We start from the raw sequence: 17127 nt of genomic DNA, 5'->3' as shown, positions 1-17127 counted from the left end.
AGATTTTGTCCATTTTAGTGTTCGTTGCCCTTCCGTCATTCATGTGGTTTTCTCCTTTCTTCCAGCTGTGTTTTGTATGTCTCAATTATTTTACTCCCACCCTTGTCGAATTATTTTAATCAGAACGAGGGACCGATGACCTAGCAGTTTAGTACCTCCCCCTCTCTTTTAAACCAACTATTTACTTTTGGTGCTGTCACTAATGTTTTGTAGTGCAGTTTCTTTATGATTTGATGAAATGTAATGACTTCCATTTTTAGTCATATTTGGTCCTCGCCAACTACAGAAGTGTACTGCCTATTTTTATTCTGGAAGAATGTGTTAATGACAACCTGTTCCTCCCGATAGATGATATATCTTGTGATCTGCTATTTCTGATACCACATCCAGTGATTGCCACTGCAGAATTTATCTTTCATTTTTATCCTAATTTAGTATTAACATGCCACGATATCACCTTTGGTGTGTGGTTTTCTGCCCTTTATTAGCTTCTGTAAAACTCTTAACAGGTCTTTTGCCTCTACATCACACTGTGAGCACACGTGCATCACCTTTGACTTTAGTGGAATATTTTTTTATTCATTTTCATAAAAATTCTTGTTTTTTATTTAATATTTCTTCAGCATCTTTAATATTGGTTTTTAATTTCCATGTTTATAATAACAGCTTTACCTGAATTTCCTTCCCGCTCCGTTCCATCATGCAAAATACAAGTTCTGGTTTTAATTTTATTCACTCTTCATATTTTCCCAGCACTTTCGATAACCGTACTATATCCCATTTGATTTTATTTAACTCTTCTAACTCATCTAAAGTGCCTCCATGTTATATAGTTTAGCACATTATTGTCCTCAAATAAATAGTAGAATCTTTTGGATCTCTAAGGTGCATGTTGTTATCTACAAGGAATTTATGGTTAGAACTGAATACTTAATTCTAAGTTGACATAGCAGCTTAAACCTTGTATTGTATGAAACTGGGAACCTAGAAATTAGGGAGAGGCTTTGTCCCCACCGTAGCCTGCAGTAGTGAACAACCCCACAACAGGCTACAGCATTCCACTCAACCCACCGCCGCCCCACACCGAACCCAGGGTTATTGGGCAGTTCGGCCCCCAGTAGAACGTCTATCACCCTCACACCAGATGAGTGTAACCCCAATGTTTGTGTAGTAAAGTACTTATGGTGTACGTGTATGTGGAGAAAGTGTTCACTCAGCAATTGCCAACATAGTGTAACAGAGGCGGAATAAGGGGAACCAACCCGCATTTGCCGAGGCAGATGGAAAACCACCTTAAAAACCATCCTCAGACTGGCCAATACACCGGCCCTCAACACTAATCCACCAGGCGGATTCGTGCCGCGGATCGGCATGCCTTCCCACCCAGAAACCAGTGCGTTAGACCACACGGCTAACTGGGTGGGCTAACTTAAATTTTACAGGAACACCTGAAGCTCATAGTACGTGTTCGAAGTCATAACCACCAGCCTGTGACTGTATCTGAATAGAACATCAGATTTGTCGCACTGTTGCTAACAAGTTCCTATTTAGTTTCTCATGCACCATTTAATTCCTGTAACACTAAAGTAATGAGTCTTTGTAATAATGATTGCCATTGGTTATCTGTTGTTCAGATCCATAATTATTTTGTACAGTTCACCTTCACTGGTAGGTTCAGCTTAAAGCTCTGATGTTCATGAACATCAATATTGAAGTGAGATTGTACACTGCCATGTGAAAATCACGTCCTGTCAGAGACAGCAACTTGTAGATTCAACAACAAATGTGGCTACACATGCTGAATGATCACCGGATAACATGCACCACTGAAATGGGGTAGTATCAGATATTGTCTTAGTAGTTGATACTGGACAGCTCCAGTCCACAAGTTTATAATAATTGACAGTGATCTGAGATGATATGGTGTATGTATACTTGTCTCTCTGGGTGTGACTATTGTGTCCATCATGGTTGAGAGAGGTCTTTCCCATGAAAAATACAAAGTGTGGGAAATACAGGGCACTTCAATGACAGAACTGAACATTGCACTTAAAAGTATTTGGTCCCATTGCTTGTACACTTTATTTGTAAGAGCTGTACCTCTAGCTCCACTATTACTAGTCAATGTGTGGTCTGAATTTTGCATTTCAAAGTAAATTTGTCAGCATGCTTACTGACAAATTTTCTTTTATGCGATCTAAGATCACCTCATATTTCTTCGTACCACCAATTCATTGCTGAAAACCTTGACCCATTGTGGCTTCAGCAAGTCAGTTTCTTGTAGGCTTTGATCTGTGGAACAATCTTTATTCCAGTCAAGGTGATGCCTGTTCCAACTCTCTGCTCCGTAGATACATTTGGCTTGCAGTATATTAAACCCTACTGCACAATACATGGTGTAATGACTATAGCTCCATCTTAGATGACCAGTCATGAGCTATTAAGTAGATGTATTCTCCATCAAACTCAAGTCTCGGACAACTGTCTAGTATTCTCAAGGTAGTGCCAGAAATGTCACTGTGACAGACAAATGTTTGTTATGAAACGAACAGTATAAACGTACATCTCGCAAACATTCTCATTTAAGATGCTGTGCTTTCTGAAATATTTGTTTACAATACTTACTTACTTACATCAAAGTATTCAGTTCAGAATCCTCCATTGGTTGTGTAATTTCAGCTCCAAAGATTTTGATCAAACTACATATAAAAGCCATAAGAAAAAGGTACTCAAAGTTGGAAGACATTTTCCTCATGGATAGAAGAAGAAAATACATTATATGGACTTGGATCTGGAAATAGTTCATTACAATGATATAGCTCAGTTTCTACAATCATTTATGACAGGTTCAACACACAAACACAGAATGTACAAACATACCACACAAAACACTCTTAAAATGTTCAAACACTCTCCCATTAGTATTGATAAAAAAAACATCTACTCTTTTGCATTGTATCCCAAGTGTATGGATGTATTTTCAACATTTTATGTAAGTAGAAATGTCTTGTTGCATGTTCTGTTAATCTCCCATTCCTAATGTACCTTGAAGAATTGGAGACTTGGTTCTAACACATTTGTGTCCGTATAACATATTTTCTTCTTCCATATGGAAGGAATGTGTCTTTCACTTTGAGGTGCACATTTTAATTTCACACTGTACAATCTGTGTGGAAAGAAAGAAAGAAAGAAAGAAAGATGGGCTCAGATTGGACAATGGTGGGGGAAGAAAATGAATGTGGCATTTTTGATGGAAATAGTATTAGGCTTTCAGCTGGTATTTTAGCTTACTGATCTGGCTTGATATTGTGTGTGTCCAGAATTGCAAGATTTCCAGGAAAGATATAAAGACTGATCCAGATTCATTCTAATATGGAACGTTTTAAATGTAAATGTCTTTGTTTCTTTCTTACCATAATGTAGTCAATTCTATAGTGTCTTGTATCCCTGTTTTTTTTTACATATAATATCTTCTTGGTTGGTTGTGAAATACTATATTTATCACCAGCTTTTCTCCATGCAAAAGCCTTCGTCCTCTTAGATTTCTAACTCCTGATCTATATCTACCTGTGAGTTCATTTCCTTGTGTATTTCCCACCACACTATTCCAGTCACACTTGATAATAAGATTCTGTCTTCCATAGTACATAACAATGTTATATTCTGACAGTGTGTTAATTCTTTAAATATTAGCTGTCCCAGTTTACTGCATTGTATTCACCTATTTCGATAATCTCCTGACAAATGATCAGGGTAGTAAGTATTATATTCAAATGTTTTATGTTATACTTTCTGACATATTCCACACCAATGAGAATCATCTCATTTTTTGTGTCTATGGAACAAAAGCTAATCTAGTCTAATCTTATTAAAATAAAACCTTTGAACAGTGATATTTGAACACATTTTAAGAAGACAAGTTTCTTTGCTTGTTTTGATCAGGTTCTGCTGATGATTTTTGGTTCTATTATATTTCATGTTCCTGTCTTGTTCCTTGTTGTTTCCTGCTCAGGAGCTCATTTACCAGTTGAAGAATGAACGCTTTCACTTCAGGTTATTTTTGGTGATCCAATTGTAGATCGTCCTTGCATTTATTGCTGCCATGTCTAGGATACTGTAAAATACATGCACTGACCAGCTCTTGCAAGCAACAACAGTTGAATATTGTGAACTATAATGTCCACACCATAATTTGTACTGTTGTAGACGGTAAGTTTGGGGGTTCTTCTTTCCTTCTTAGCTCACTGCTACTTCAGGACGTACTGTGCTGAGAATGATGATACACTTAATTCTCCTTGCCTTCGTACGCTGTCGGGGGGTGCACTCTGGCTTACCAGTCTTCAACATGACAGTGGTATTAAATCAGAATTGTTTTCCTTCATGCAGTTGGTAAGATTTCCACAGAACTTTTCATTGTTCTGACTGACAGTATTTTCTTCTGTTGACGTTTATTTGCAAAGTGATTGGATGTGAGTGAGTTTCTAGTGCCATGTTCCTTCCTTGGTCTAGAAATGCTTCCACAAGGAATAAAATTATATGCTCTCCCTGTGACTAGTCGGACTTCCTTCTTGCTCAGGTACAGCAAGGCACTGCAAATGCACTTGGATGCCAAGCCTGTAGCTGGGCAATTTCATCTCAAATTACACAGGACATGTCAATTCATGATCATGAATTTCTCTGGAAAAAATATAGAACTCTATATCATGTGTTAAAAAGTAAGATATTTTCTTTTTCTCTTGGGTTTTGTAAATGGGACAGTCCTTTGAAAAATGTAAATTCTGTAAATAACTCTTAGAACAGTAGAGAACTAAAAAAATTTAGAAGATAAGAACATTTAGATTTTTTTCTGTTTAAATTTCTTTTTTAAAGATGTGAAACAAATACTAACAAAGAGATAGAGGGGCTGGCCAGTACTTACCTCAGCTCAGTACAGCCGATAGATGCACAAAAAACAGAACCGAAAATTTACGTTCCTAGCTTTCGGAACAAATGTTCCTCCATCAGGGAGGAGAGAGGGGAAAGAAAGAGAAGAAGGGAAAGTGGATTCAGTTACTCACAACCCAGGTTATGAAGCAACAGGGAAAGAAAAACAGGGAGGGTAGCAAGGATGGAGGCATGGTTGTCAGAGGGAAGCCAAAGATATTCTGCTGTAAGTACTGTGCCAGCTTCAAACCAAAGAGGATTCATACAGAAGTAAAGAGGTATATAGTATAAAGATAAACACAACTATGTAGGCTGAAAAGATGCGTGAATGGCTAAAGAGGATAGGGAAAGAGGAGAAGACTGAAGAGTAAATGGGAGTGAGGTTGTTTAACTTAGGTTCAGTCCAGGAGGATGGCGGGATGAAAGGATGTGTTGGAGTGCAAGTTCCCATCTCCGCAGTTCAGAGGGACTGGTGTTGGGTGGGAGAAGCCAAATGGCACATACGGTGTAGCAGGTTCCTAGGTCCCTAGAATTATGCAGCAGGGCATGCTCCGTTACTGGGTATTGGACGTCTCCTAGGCGGACAGTTCGTCTGTGTCCGTTCATGCGCTCAGCCTGTTTAGTTGTTGTCATACCGATGTAAAAGGCTGTGCAGTGCAGGCATGTCAGCTGATAAATGACATGTGTATTTTCACACGTGGCCCTGCCTTGAATTGTGCATGTTTTACCAGTAGCGGGGCTGGAGTAGGTGGTTGTGGGGGGGATGCATGGGACAGGTTTTGCAGCGGGGTCGGTTACAGGGGTACGAAACGCTGGGTAGAGAAGGTAGTCTGGGAATATTGTAGGGTTTAACAAGGATGTTACGGAGGTTAGGGGGGTGATGAAAGGCAACTCTGGGTGGTGTGGGGAGAATTTTGTCAAGGGATGATCTCATTTCAGGGGTTGACTTGAGAAAGTTATATCCCTGGCGGAGTAATTTGTTGATGTATTCGAGGCCAGGATAATATTGGGTGACAAGGGGGATGCTTCTGTGTGGTCTGGGGGTAGGAACATTGTTGTTGGACGGGGAGGAATGTATTACTCGGCAGATCTGTTTGTGGACAAGGTCTGCAGGATAGTTGCGGGAGAGTCAAAGCACTGGTCATGTTATTGGTGTAATTGTTGAGAGATTCGTCACTGGAGCAGATGTGTTTGCCACAAATACCTAGGCTGTAGGGAAGGGAGCGTTTGATGTGGAATGGGTGGCAGCAATCAAAGTGAAGGTACTGTTGTTTGTTTGTGGGTTTGATATGGACAGAGGTGTCCCTCTGACAACCATGCCTCCATCCTTGCTACCCTCTCTGTTTTCCTTTCCCTGTTGCTTCATAACCTGGGTTGTGAGTAACTGAATCCACTTTCCCTTCTTCCCTTTCTTTCCCCTCTCTCCTCCCTGATGAAGGAACATTTGTTTCGAAAGCTGGGAGCGTAAATTTTCGGTTCTGTTTTTTGTGTATCTATCGGCTGTACTGAGCTGAGGTAAGTACTGGCCAGCCCCTCTATCTCTTTGTTAGTATTTGTTTCACATCATTATATGAGATTTTCCATTAATCCTTTAAATTACTTTTTTATGATTTGGAAAGTCACAGAATTCCAACTTCCTTGTTGTATTACCAGATACAACTGATATAAATACAAACAATATCTTCTCTGCTCCAGCTATCTGTATTACATAAATAGTTATTACTAAAAATTTAAAAATCACTTTCTCATGAGTTTTTATGAATTACGAGGTGGAATCCAAAATTTTTGGGACTGGTGTTACCATCTGGATAGTAGTAGATGATGTTTGCACCACTAGGTGGTGAGAGCTGCATATCTGATAAATCTGTGTGTGGAGTGGCGTTCAGCTGGGAGGACGTGTAGCATGTCCACAGTGATTTCCATAATATTCTGTGTTTGGAGTGTGGCGATTTTACAATGGATCCGTGAACAGGACGGACCTTTGTCAGACCGCATCTGATGATCCAACCTTCTTGTCATGGGTTATCACTAGCGAAGAGAACTGGATTTATGGTTATGACCCAGAGACAAAGCAACAATCGTCCCAGTGGAAGAGACTGGGCTTTCCAAGACCCAAAAAAGTGAGACAGGTGAAGAGCACGATCATTGTTTTCTTCGATACCAAGAGAATTGTGCACAATGAATAGATCCCAACCAACCAAACAGTGAATTCCATGTAGTACTGTGATGTTTTGCGACAGCTCCGTGAAAATGTGTGGCGACGATGGCCCGAACTTTGGTGTCAAGGTAACTGGCTGCTGCATCACAACAATGTGCCCTGTCACACATCCTTGCTCACCAGGACCTTTTTGGCAAAAAACAACATGGCAGTTATACCCCACCCACCGTACTCACCAGATCTGGCACCTTGCAACTTCGGGCTATTCCCAAAACTGAAACTTAAGTTGAAAGGCCACATATACTGAGAAGCTACAATTGCTAATACTGATACAAAGTAGCTGCCCCAAGCTGCAGGTACAGAAATGCATACTGATTTCCTCAAATTATTTAATTTTGAAAGCTTGTAAAATACAAAATGAAAAGGTATTTGGACATCCCAGATTCTTACTGTGGGTATCCATTTCAAGAGCTGCTTAATGATGCTCTGAAACATTACCTCAGTGATGACAAATATTGCAGCAGGCAAAGTCCTAACCAGGCTGATGTTATATGTATGTGGGTGAAAATGGTGAAAAAGTTAAAAAGGTGAAAACATATATGACAAGATCAGTAAGAGAATATCATCTCCTAATAAAAATAAGAACCTAAATTTTAACTGGCCTCACAAAATCCTACTTCTTATGACCAAAATGGGTAAAATACCAACCAGTGAAGAAAGTATGCAAATGTATTCACTGCACTAATTTGAAACCGAATTGTTTCATCATAAGTAGTGTCGCACAGAAGAAGCACACAGAGATGAATCTGAAGATTTTGTATGTGTCAAGAGCTGCAAGATAAACGGTGGTTGCAGGTGTGTGGAGTGTGTCCTAGTGCTGAAGGGATGACTGTTGAAGCATTACACCTTCAGGATTCTGACAGTGACGTAACCTATGCATTGTGGGAGGGAGGAGAGTTGGTGAAGAAGACAGTGGAGCTAGAGAAATTTGTTAAAGAGGTTAGGCATTGGTTCATGAAAGGAGTAGCTCATCGTATCTGCAATATTCTGAGATAGGCCATAGCAGAAGTAAAGTCTGCCACATCCCAGAATACTGAAACATTAGTTCTTCAATTCAACTTCACGAGAACTGGTGTGTTGCTTTGCAGAGTGAAGTGCAAAGTTACCACTGGCTCACAGTACAAGTGTACTGTCTTGCAATTGTCAGTGATGATATAACTCATGACAGTGCACTGCATGCTATGCTGTGAGCGTGGTAACTGATGACATAGCATCTAGAGGTTATAGATTTCCTAAACATAAGTATGTGACTGATGGTGCAGCATCTCATTTTAAAAACTGCTTTCAGCTTTATGAACTTGGAAAACTCTGTACAGGAATTAAGAAAAGTGGATATTTTCAGCAACAGGTCACGGAAAAAATGCATGTGACAGGGTAGGAGGTCACTGTAAACATCTTGCGACAAGATTTACTCTGCAGAATGAAACTGTTGATGCTGTAGGCGATGCTATTGGATTTGTACAGACCATATCAAAATTACTACAAAACACGAAACTCTTTCTTCTGAATGAAAGTACTTGAGGGAATACAGATTTTTAAAAAAAAAGTGGCCTGCTGTGAAGCCAGTGGTGGGAACTGAGTCAAGTCACAGCTGGGTTGCATCGCAGAGTGGTATATACATTGTAAGAACAGTTTCCCAAGAAACGCTGCCTGTTTCCGTTCGTGAAATGCAGAGACCTCAGTATACTTTAGAAAACTTTGTTGTGAGCCACTTCATTCCTTGTGCCCTTGAAACATTAACATTCACTTAGGTGAGCCAGGTGGTGGCGCCCAACTACACTTGATCCGTCAGTAACCCAACCAAGAGACAGTCACGGACCGACAGACCAAACAACTTGCTAGCCACCAATTGGTACATAAAAACTCGAAGACCAAACTGTTACGGAAATGATTATCCACAATGAAATATGTATTAAGCTGTCAAAACTACACACCATGCTGGACAGCAACAACAGGTGAGGAAAGGATGCTGCCTGAAATTACATTAGTGGCCAGGACAGGTAACCAGAACACAAACGGCCACAAGGCAGAAAATTCCGCTGGTGCACTTGAATTGTAGTGAACCAATATAGTTAATTCCACCGCATGGCAGCTCGATTTCACCACTACAAACACTTGGTGTTGCTCACAGGAAAATCTCCCCAACAGTGAATCACTGAAATGAATGACACAACATGAACGGACATGGCTTGGGTACTTAACACACCACTCTACTTTGACGTCCTGGGTCGGTGAGCCACGAAGCTCGTAGCGATCGGACAGCTCCACACACACTCCGACACTGCGCAGGGACCACCAGCGGGTCCAGCAGACTGCACAGCATGGAGATATCCTCCCTGGTCTGCCTGCAGACCCCCTAGCCGGAAACTATATGCACAAGACCAAAGATGGTACACTGTGCAAATATCGATACACATCACTGCTGCCACATGTAGGAGGAGGAAAAACCATTGTATAACCGCAACAACAGTGGGAAACCAAACACAGATAGAAAGGAAAGTTCAAGGAAACGCATAGTTCGGAGGGAGCACAACTCACCTGCTTTGCTTGGAACTAACTGCCCATCAACTGTAAAATTTTCACCAGGGTAGTAACAATGGAGGCAATTTTATATGAATTTGTTTAATGTTTCAGAAATACCAGCATACTTGTCAGCAGGAATACGTTCTGTCTGGTATGATTTCTCATAAAAATGGAGGAATCTACAATGTTCGTTGTATCTTCATGTTGTCATTTTATTCCCGATGAAACGATATGGTCCAAACCATGTTACTTTCATTCTGAGAATTAACTGTGTTCTCTTTCATAAACAGCTTTGATAACCAAAAAGAAGTCAGAAGGCACTGAAGACTGAGTCATTCAATTTGTGACAGGCATATGCAGTAGAGTCTCTTGTTCACGATGTTCAAGTTTCCTTCCAGGCAATAACATGTTATTGACCTTCCATTCTGTTCTGTCTCCAGCTGCTATTTTTGCTGTTGTGCTAGCTGGCTCCTGATACTGTTGTGGAAAGAACTGAGATTGGGGAGTCACTGACCATAACACCTCCTATCATTATCAGTTATCTGTAGCAGAAAATTACAATCTGATAAACCATTTTCTTCTATAGTGTGACCAAATTTATCAAATATAACTGACAACGTTTGCTATAGGCACATAAAACGACTCACTGATAATGAGGCAAGTAGTACAAGCTGATGACTAAAAAGCTATGTTACCATGTCCAGAGTGGAAACCTTTCAGACAATGCATATATGATTAAAGACAGAGATTATTAACAAAAACAAAATGAAATTCAAATACCTTTGCATTTATGAAAACACCATTATTAGTGTTCTGCCAAAAGGCAGGTTTTCACATGGTAGTTCTCCAGGCTGTCCAGTCTTCTGCCATCCTCTTCCCTTTGTTGTCTATCATCTTGTATCTCCTTCTTCTTCTGTCTTCTCCCACAAACCAGTCCTTCTAAAGCATCTGCTAGCAAGCGCTCCATTCTCAATGAATGTCCCAACCAATTCTTTTTCTTTTCTCTTATAACCTTCAGCAGACATCTTCTCTCACCAACCCTTTCCAATACTCTTTCATTACTCACTCTTTCCATCCAGCTTGTTCTCTCCATTCTCCTCATATGCTTGTAACCTTTTTTCATCCTCTCATCTCAGCATTCATGTTTCTGCCCCATATAGTGCCACACTCCAGATAAAACATTTGCCAAGCCTTTTCCTTAGACCTTAATCTAATTTGCCACATAAGTCTCCTCTTTCTGTTGAATGCGTCCTTTGCTATGGCAAATAGAGTTTTCACCTCCTGCTGACATATCAAGTCTTCAGTTACTGTGCTTCCAAGATATTTAAATACACTTACTTGGCTAATAGTAGATTATCCAATTTTAATATTGAACAGTCTGCATCTTGTACTGATGACCACACCCTTTGTTTTTGCTGTGTTGATTTGCATCCCATATTCCACACAAGCTTAATTCAGATGCTCCAGCATGTTATTCACTGTTTGCTCACTTACTGCACTAATACCATGTCATCAGCAAATATTATACATTTTATTCTCTTTCCATCAATACATATTCCTCTTTTCCCATCTAAGCCTTTCACAATAACCTCTTTGAGGTATGTGTTAAACAACAGCAAGGAAAGGCAACAACGTTGTCTAACATGTCATCCAATGCTGCTTCCTTCCAACATTTCATTTCCAATCCTTATCCTTACTTTCTGGTGTAAATATAGATTTTGTATCAGTCATCTCGCTTTCCAATATACTCCTTTCCTCTTCAAAATATCCATCAGCTTGTTCCACTGAACTGTCATAAGCCTTTTCTAAATCTATAAAAAGCAAAGATTTCTCTGCCTTTTTCCATATATCTTTCCCCTATAGTTCTTAACAGGCCAATAGCATCTCTTGTTCCTTTTCCACTTCTAAATTCAAACTGCTACTCTGCAATCCCTCTATCCAGGTTGCCATATAACCTTCTATTCAACACTCACAGCAACACTTTAGCTGCATGACAAATTAGATTGATGGTCCTATTCCCAGACTCTTCAACAGTTCTACTGGCAAATCATCAATTCCACATGCCTTCCTATTCTTCATCTCCTTCAGTGCCTTTTCTGCTTCTGCTTCCAAGATGGTGAATCCCTTTCCAGCTTCCGGTGCGTATTGCTCCTCTTCAAACTTAATTTTGCTTTTTATTTCATACCCCTTACACACGACATTCATTATATTCTTGCCATCTGTTCAAAACCTCCTGTGGTTCTTCTGCTGGAGTACCATCTGCTCTTTCTATTTCCATGTTATTCCTCTTTCTTTTACGTCCAAAAACTATCTCACTAACCAGTCTGTACATCATTTCATACTTTCCCTCTTTCTCCATTTTCTTTATTTCATCGCATTTCTGTTTCATCAATTTTATCCTTGCTTCTTCAGTTTCTCTTCTTAATTCAATATTCAGTTTCATGTATCTCTTTTTGCCTTCTTCAGTTACTACATTTTTCAACTTTCTCTGCTCTTCCATCTTTTTCAACATGTTTTCTGTTATTCATTCTTTCCTGATTTTTAACCATTTGTCATTAACACTTTCATCAATACTACCTCTTTCTGTTTTCCATAAATCTGTTTTCCAAATCTAATGCCTTTCCTCGCTCCTTGAGTCTTTCTATGTTTAGTCTTCCTTTTGCTTTACTTCTCCAGACTTTTTTCAGCTTCACTTGTGTTTCACCCACTACTAGGTTGTGGTCTGAATTTATATCAGCTCCTATATAAGCTTTGTTATTTTTCAAACTGTTCCTAAACCTTTTTTGTATCAGGATATAGTCCAACTGATACCTTTCCCTATTCAAATTTGATACCCATGTGTAACGTCTCCTTTTGTGGTGTTACCCACTGCTAATGAATTTTCTTTACAGAAACTAATTAGTTGTTCACCTCCCTCCTTTCTTATTCCAACACAAAATTTCCTTCTGTATTTTCATCTCTTCCTTCACCCACCACTGCATTCCAGTCCCCCCCATTTCTTTCTTGACGAGTTCTTGTATTTTCTCATAATATTCTTCCACTTCCTCATCTCTATGCTGGCTGGTCGGCATATATACTTTATTAACACCAGATCTTTCAAATTACCCTTCAGTCGTACCATCATAAGTCTTCCATAAATATACTGTACCTTCATTACCTTATTTTTCAGCTTTTGCCCTATCAATATTCCTACTCTGTTTTCACCACTTGTGATTTCCCCTGAGTAAAAGAGCTTATAATCGCCACTGTCTATCTCCCCATTCTCTCCCCATCTCATTTCACACAAACCAAGTGCATCTAACCTGTTCCTTTTGCATTCTCTAGCTTTCCTGCTTGCTGTAGTGTCCTCACATTCCTTCATTGTCCCTTTCTTCCTTTCAGATATGTCTACTCTCAATGTGTTCCCCTCCCAGAGATCCGAATGAGGGGAAGTTGTAACTCCGGAATCTTTCACATGGAGAGACATACCATGTTCTGCTTGGGAATGTAGTGTGGTAGTCTCCCCTTACTTTCCACAGAGGCAGTAGGTTGCCCAGCCTAAAATCAGCCACTCACAATGAGTCACACTCTCTGTAGCCACACCTCTGGGGTACAGTCGCTACTTGTACTCTTTTTGTACTGAAAAGGGTGCCTCTTCCACCAACTTCACCATTCCGAAAGACTCTTTCTCCACTGTTGCTACCGTTGAGGTTTAATACATGTAACAGGAAGGAAAGGGGAGTGATAGGCTGACCTAAGCTACTACCAGCATAGCCCTCCAGATCCAGAGCACACAAACATCCTCGCCCACACGGACAGTGCTACATTAAGGCAGTGTCCTCTGAGGAGGTAAGAAAACAGCAATACACTGTAAAGCAGTCACACTGTGGGTCAGTTGACTCCTCCCATTATTATTTGTATATTTCATGAAATTTCTACAAAATCATGAAAATTTTGCAAACTGCTGTACACTATGGTCAAGAGCAGAAGAAATGAGTAAATGTCCAGAAGTATGGTGGAAGAGTATTGAAAACAGATTTCATTACTGTGAGGAAAAAAATTTAAAGGTGTATTTGATCACTTTTGCTGTTGGCATGTTATTTAGAAGTAGCCTGTCACTACCTATGTAACAAGTAGCTTTTGAGTATAATTCCCCATTGCTATGAGAGTACTACACCAACTAGAACTATCTTGTTTTGATCACTTAAGCATGTTACAAAGAAAGTTTCACTTGGGAATTCACCTTTATTTTCCCATTTAATATCATCAATTTCTGACAAGTCTATTTCTAGCCTTATCATCTCCCATTTTATGTTCTCTACTTTACCACAAACTCCCTGTTGGCTAACATGTCTTATTGCAATTTTTATATGGTTTCTTTGCTTTAATTTTGTTTGTGTCTTGGTTATGACTAATAAACACCTCTCCACCTACAGTCACTACTGAAAGTACTGCTGCTCACTTTTAGGCTAGTTTATACAAGGTCCACCCGAAGATTCCTTTTCCCCAGTACCATCTACATCTAGGAAGCATTCCCATGGGAAGGCACCTGATGAAGCAATGAAAAAGAGAACTAGTGAGCTTGTATATCCAACTAGCACTAAAAATCTAGCAAAACCGAACTGTTCAGAGTGGAAAGGATCATAGAGCAATAATTTTTTCGGATAAACACTGAAGCAGTAAAATAAAAAACCAAATTATGTGCCATTGTTGTATACACCACAAATGTATATGTGAGCAGAGCAATATTCATATCCTTACCTGTGTACATTGGCATGCTTTATGTGATGTCTTTAAATGACTACAGGCATAGTGAGACATTTTCTTCAGTAAGTGCTACCATATTCCTTCTTATCTCTATACAAATCTCAAGTGTGAAGTTCCATTACTTCACTGTAAACGACTTGCTGAAACTGAACCTATCTTCATTTCTCCAGTACAGATGACAGCAGAAAAATAGAATTCCCTCTTAAGATGTGCTTTGGCACAGATTTTAAAAAATCACAAATATGAAATGATCTGAAATAGGAGTTCCTAACCTCAGTAAGATGAAATTTCCTATTGTGGAAAAACTGACTCAAAATTCAAATAATTCAATGTGCAAGAATTACAGTTCCATACATCTGACTACAAAATGTGATACATTCATGAGAATGTTGCTGAAATCATAAAGCAGTATCCTTAGCTAACTGTGATATCTCACTAAGATGTGGAATAAATCTCCTAAAATTGTAGTACATTTGCAAACATTGCTGACCATGCACATAACTATCTTAAGCTATCTACGCGCGCACACACACACACACACACACACACACACACACACACACACACACACACACATATGCACCACTGTGGCTAAATGAAGCATGCTGTAGGTCATTTTTGTTTATAATGTTACATTTGTGAATTACACTGTTGTGTTTAAATTGGAATTGATTGCTGACAACATACTTCATAATGAAGACACGTACTGTGGCAGTATTGAGAACCATTAATGGGCAAGCATTGCAGTGTGTGATAAGTTAGAAATTTGATTTATTCATGGACCGTGTCCAGATGACCGAAGCAACCAATCGTGAGAAGTAGTAAATCTGGGTTTGAGTTCCACACAAATTATCAACTTTCACCCTTGCGTTACCACAATGCCCTGTGTGGCTGGAAGTTATAAGTTTCCACCTATCCCTACCCTTTCTTTCCGATTCTCTATTTCACATTAATTTAAGGAGCTGTCTGCAAGAGCTTCTAGAGTGAACACAGCACATATCCTTAAAACACCCTTCTGTGTAACAACTACTTACTTCCTCAATGACAAATTACTGCAGAAATTAAAAAAGAAAAATCAGTCTACTTTTTATATTTTCATCCCCAGAATCCTATATCGTTCATGCAAAAGTTAGAGCTTAGCCATTCAAAATCTGTAACATATGACTTCCAGTTCAGTTTTCTATCAATATATACAGGTAATAATGTAGAATATTGTTTCACTCGTTGACTTGTCCTTGGTTGTTACTTCTAATGGTGTGAGGAGGCCTTATGCAGTACAGAGTTGCCCTTATTATGTTGCATTTAAGCTTTGTGACAGTTCGATTTGCACACCTAGTTATTAATTTTGAAGAAATGTTATTTACATTTTCAAGTTCTGAGTTACTCACATAGGCTTGATAAATATGAAAGAGAGAGAGAGAGAGAGAGAGAGAGAGAGAGAATGCAAATACCCTTCAGTTAAAAAGCAGTTCAGTTGTGGTCAGAGCAACATCACACTACTGGCAGGTTCATGTGATTTTGTTGTTAATTTTCTTCAGTTCTATACAGGAATACAATCGTGACACACAATCCCAAGAGCCGGGCATTTTTCGATGTCCAGTACTATCTATATAGCCTTTAAAGTGATCCACAAAACCTGGAGGATTTTTTCAAGGAACATGAATGTGTGTTTTGGTTTGATCCCTGCTAATACACAATGCATGACATGTCATTAAAAACAAATGATAAGAATCAAATTTGCTTTCTTATCATTTCAAAAAGAGCAGTCACAGATTTTGTTGTTTTGTTATGAATTTCAATCTGTATTATAGTCCAAATTACTCATGTGTGCTTTTCAATCAATTAACTTACAGTCCACAGTAATATATACAGCACCAGAAATGTTTAAAGGGGAAGAAGAAACACCAGCAGTTGATGTTTATGCCTTAGGTATAACTATGTGGCAGATAGAGCAACGTGAAATACCATATAGTATGTATCACACTGCTGAAGAATTAATACTACAGGTTTGTGCATCACCTACAGCTGAGAATTGTTACAATTTTGTTACATTAAATGAGTTATTAAGTTGGTGGTATCTTTCAGGTAAGTGCTGGCCTGAGACCAAAGCTGAGCAGTACCAATGACACCTACACTGCCTTATACAGAGAATGTTGGAAGGATGATCCTTTGTGTAGACCTAACATGCTGCTGATTACTCACAAATTATCTGAAATGGCTGATGAACACCTTAAGTCTCAGAGAAAATACTATGATCAGAAATGCTTAGGGGAAAATTGTTTTTATTCTTCACTTAAATGATGATTATTAGGATAATGTACAGCTTTTCTTATGTAGCCTATGTATGCGTAAGTTTAAGCTTCACATTTTCTATTATATCGCATAGTTTTATTAAATGACATGCAATGAAAATAGTTCTGTATATTTAACTTTCTTATAATGGGCCACACAGGACTCTGTCACTTAACATTTTGAAAGCAAATTTTATGTCCAATCTATATCACTTGTATGCAGAATACATTAATTAAAAATAAGCAGAATCATCTCTTATTGAAGGGCACCCTTTCAAACTTAGCCTTCACAATAAGAAAAATATAGTGCAGTGTATTTGGTGAGGATAAGATGCAACACCTTTTCTCTAACTTATTTCACTGCAAAGAGAATTTTTTCTGGAAACATTTAACTCGCCTGTCTTACAAACCTCTTCTGTTCATAAA

The 17127-nt window shown here is 39.0% G+C and overlaps 1 protein-coding gene across 1 annotated transcript in view; it reads left to right on the top strand.

Moving 5' to 3' along the window:
- The window catches only part of LOC124613590 (serine/threonine-protein kinase mos), a 133682-nt gene extending 116971 nt beyond the window's left edge, over positions 1 to 16711 (top strand). Inside the window, exons 4-5 of the mRNA XM_047142305.1 lie at positions 16264 to 16416; positions 16496 to 16711. Coding sequence (XP_046998261.1) covers positions 16264 to 16416; positions 16496 to 16711 — 369 coding nt within the window. The remainder of the gene's footprint in view (positions 1 to 16263; positions 16417 to 16495) is intronic.
- The last annotated feature ends 416 nt before the right edge of the window (positions 16712 to 17127 follow it).

Source organism: Schistocerca americana, chromosome 4 (assembly GCF_021461395.2).
Source record: "Schistocerca americana isolate TAMUIC-IGC-003095 chromosome 4, iqSchAmer2.1, whole genome shotgun sequence".
In the NCBI taxonomy this organism is placed as follows: Eukaryota; Metazoa; Arthropoda; class Insecta; order Orthoptera; family Acrididae; genus Schistocerca; species Schistocerca americana.
Note: the sequence above shows the minus strand (reverse complement) of the source record. Positions and strands in the feature narration are given on the sequence as shown.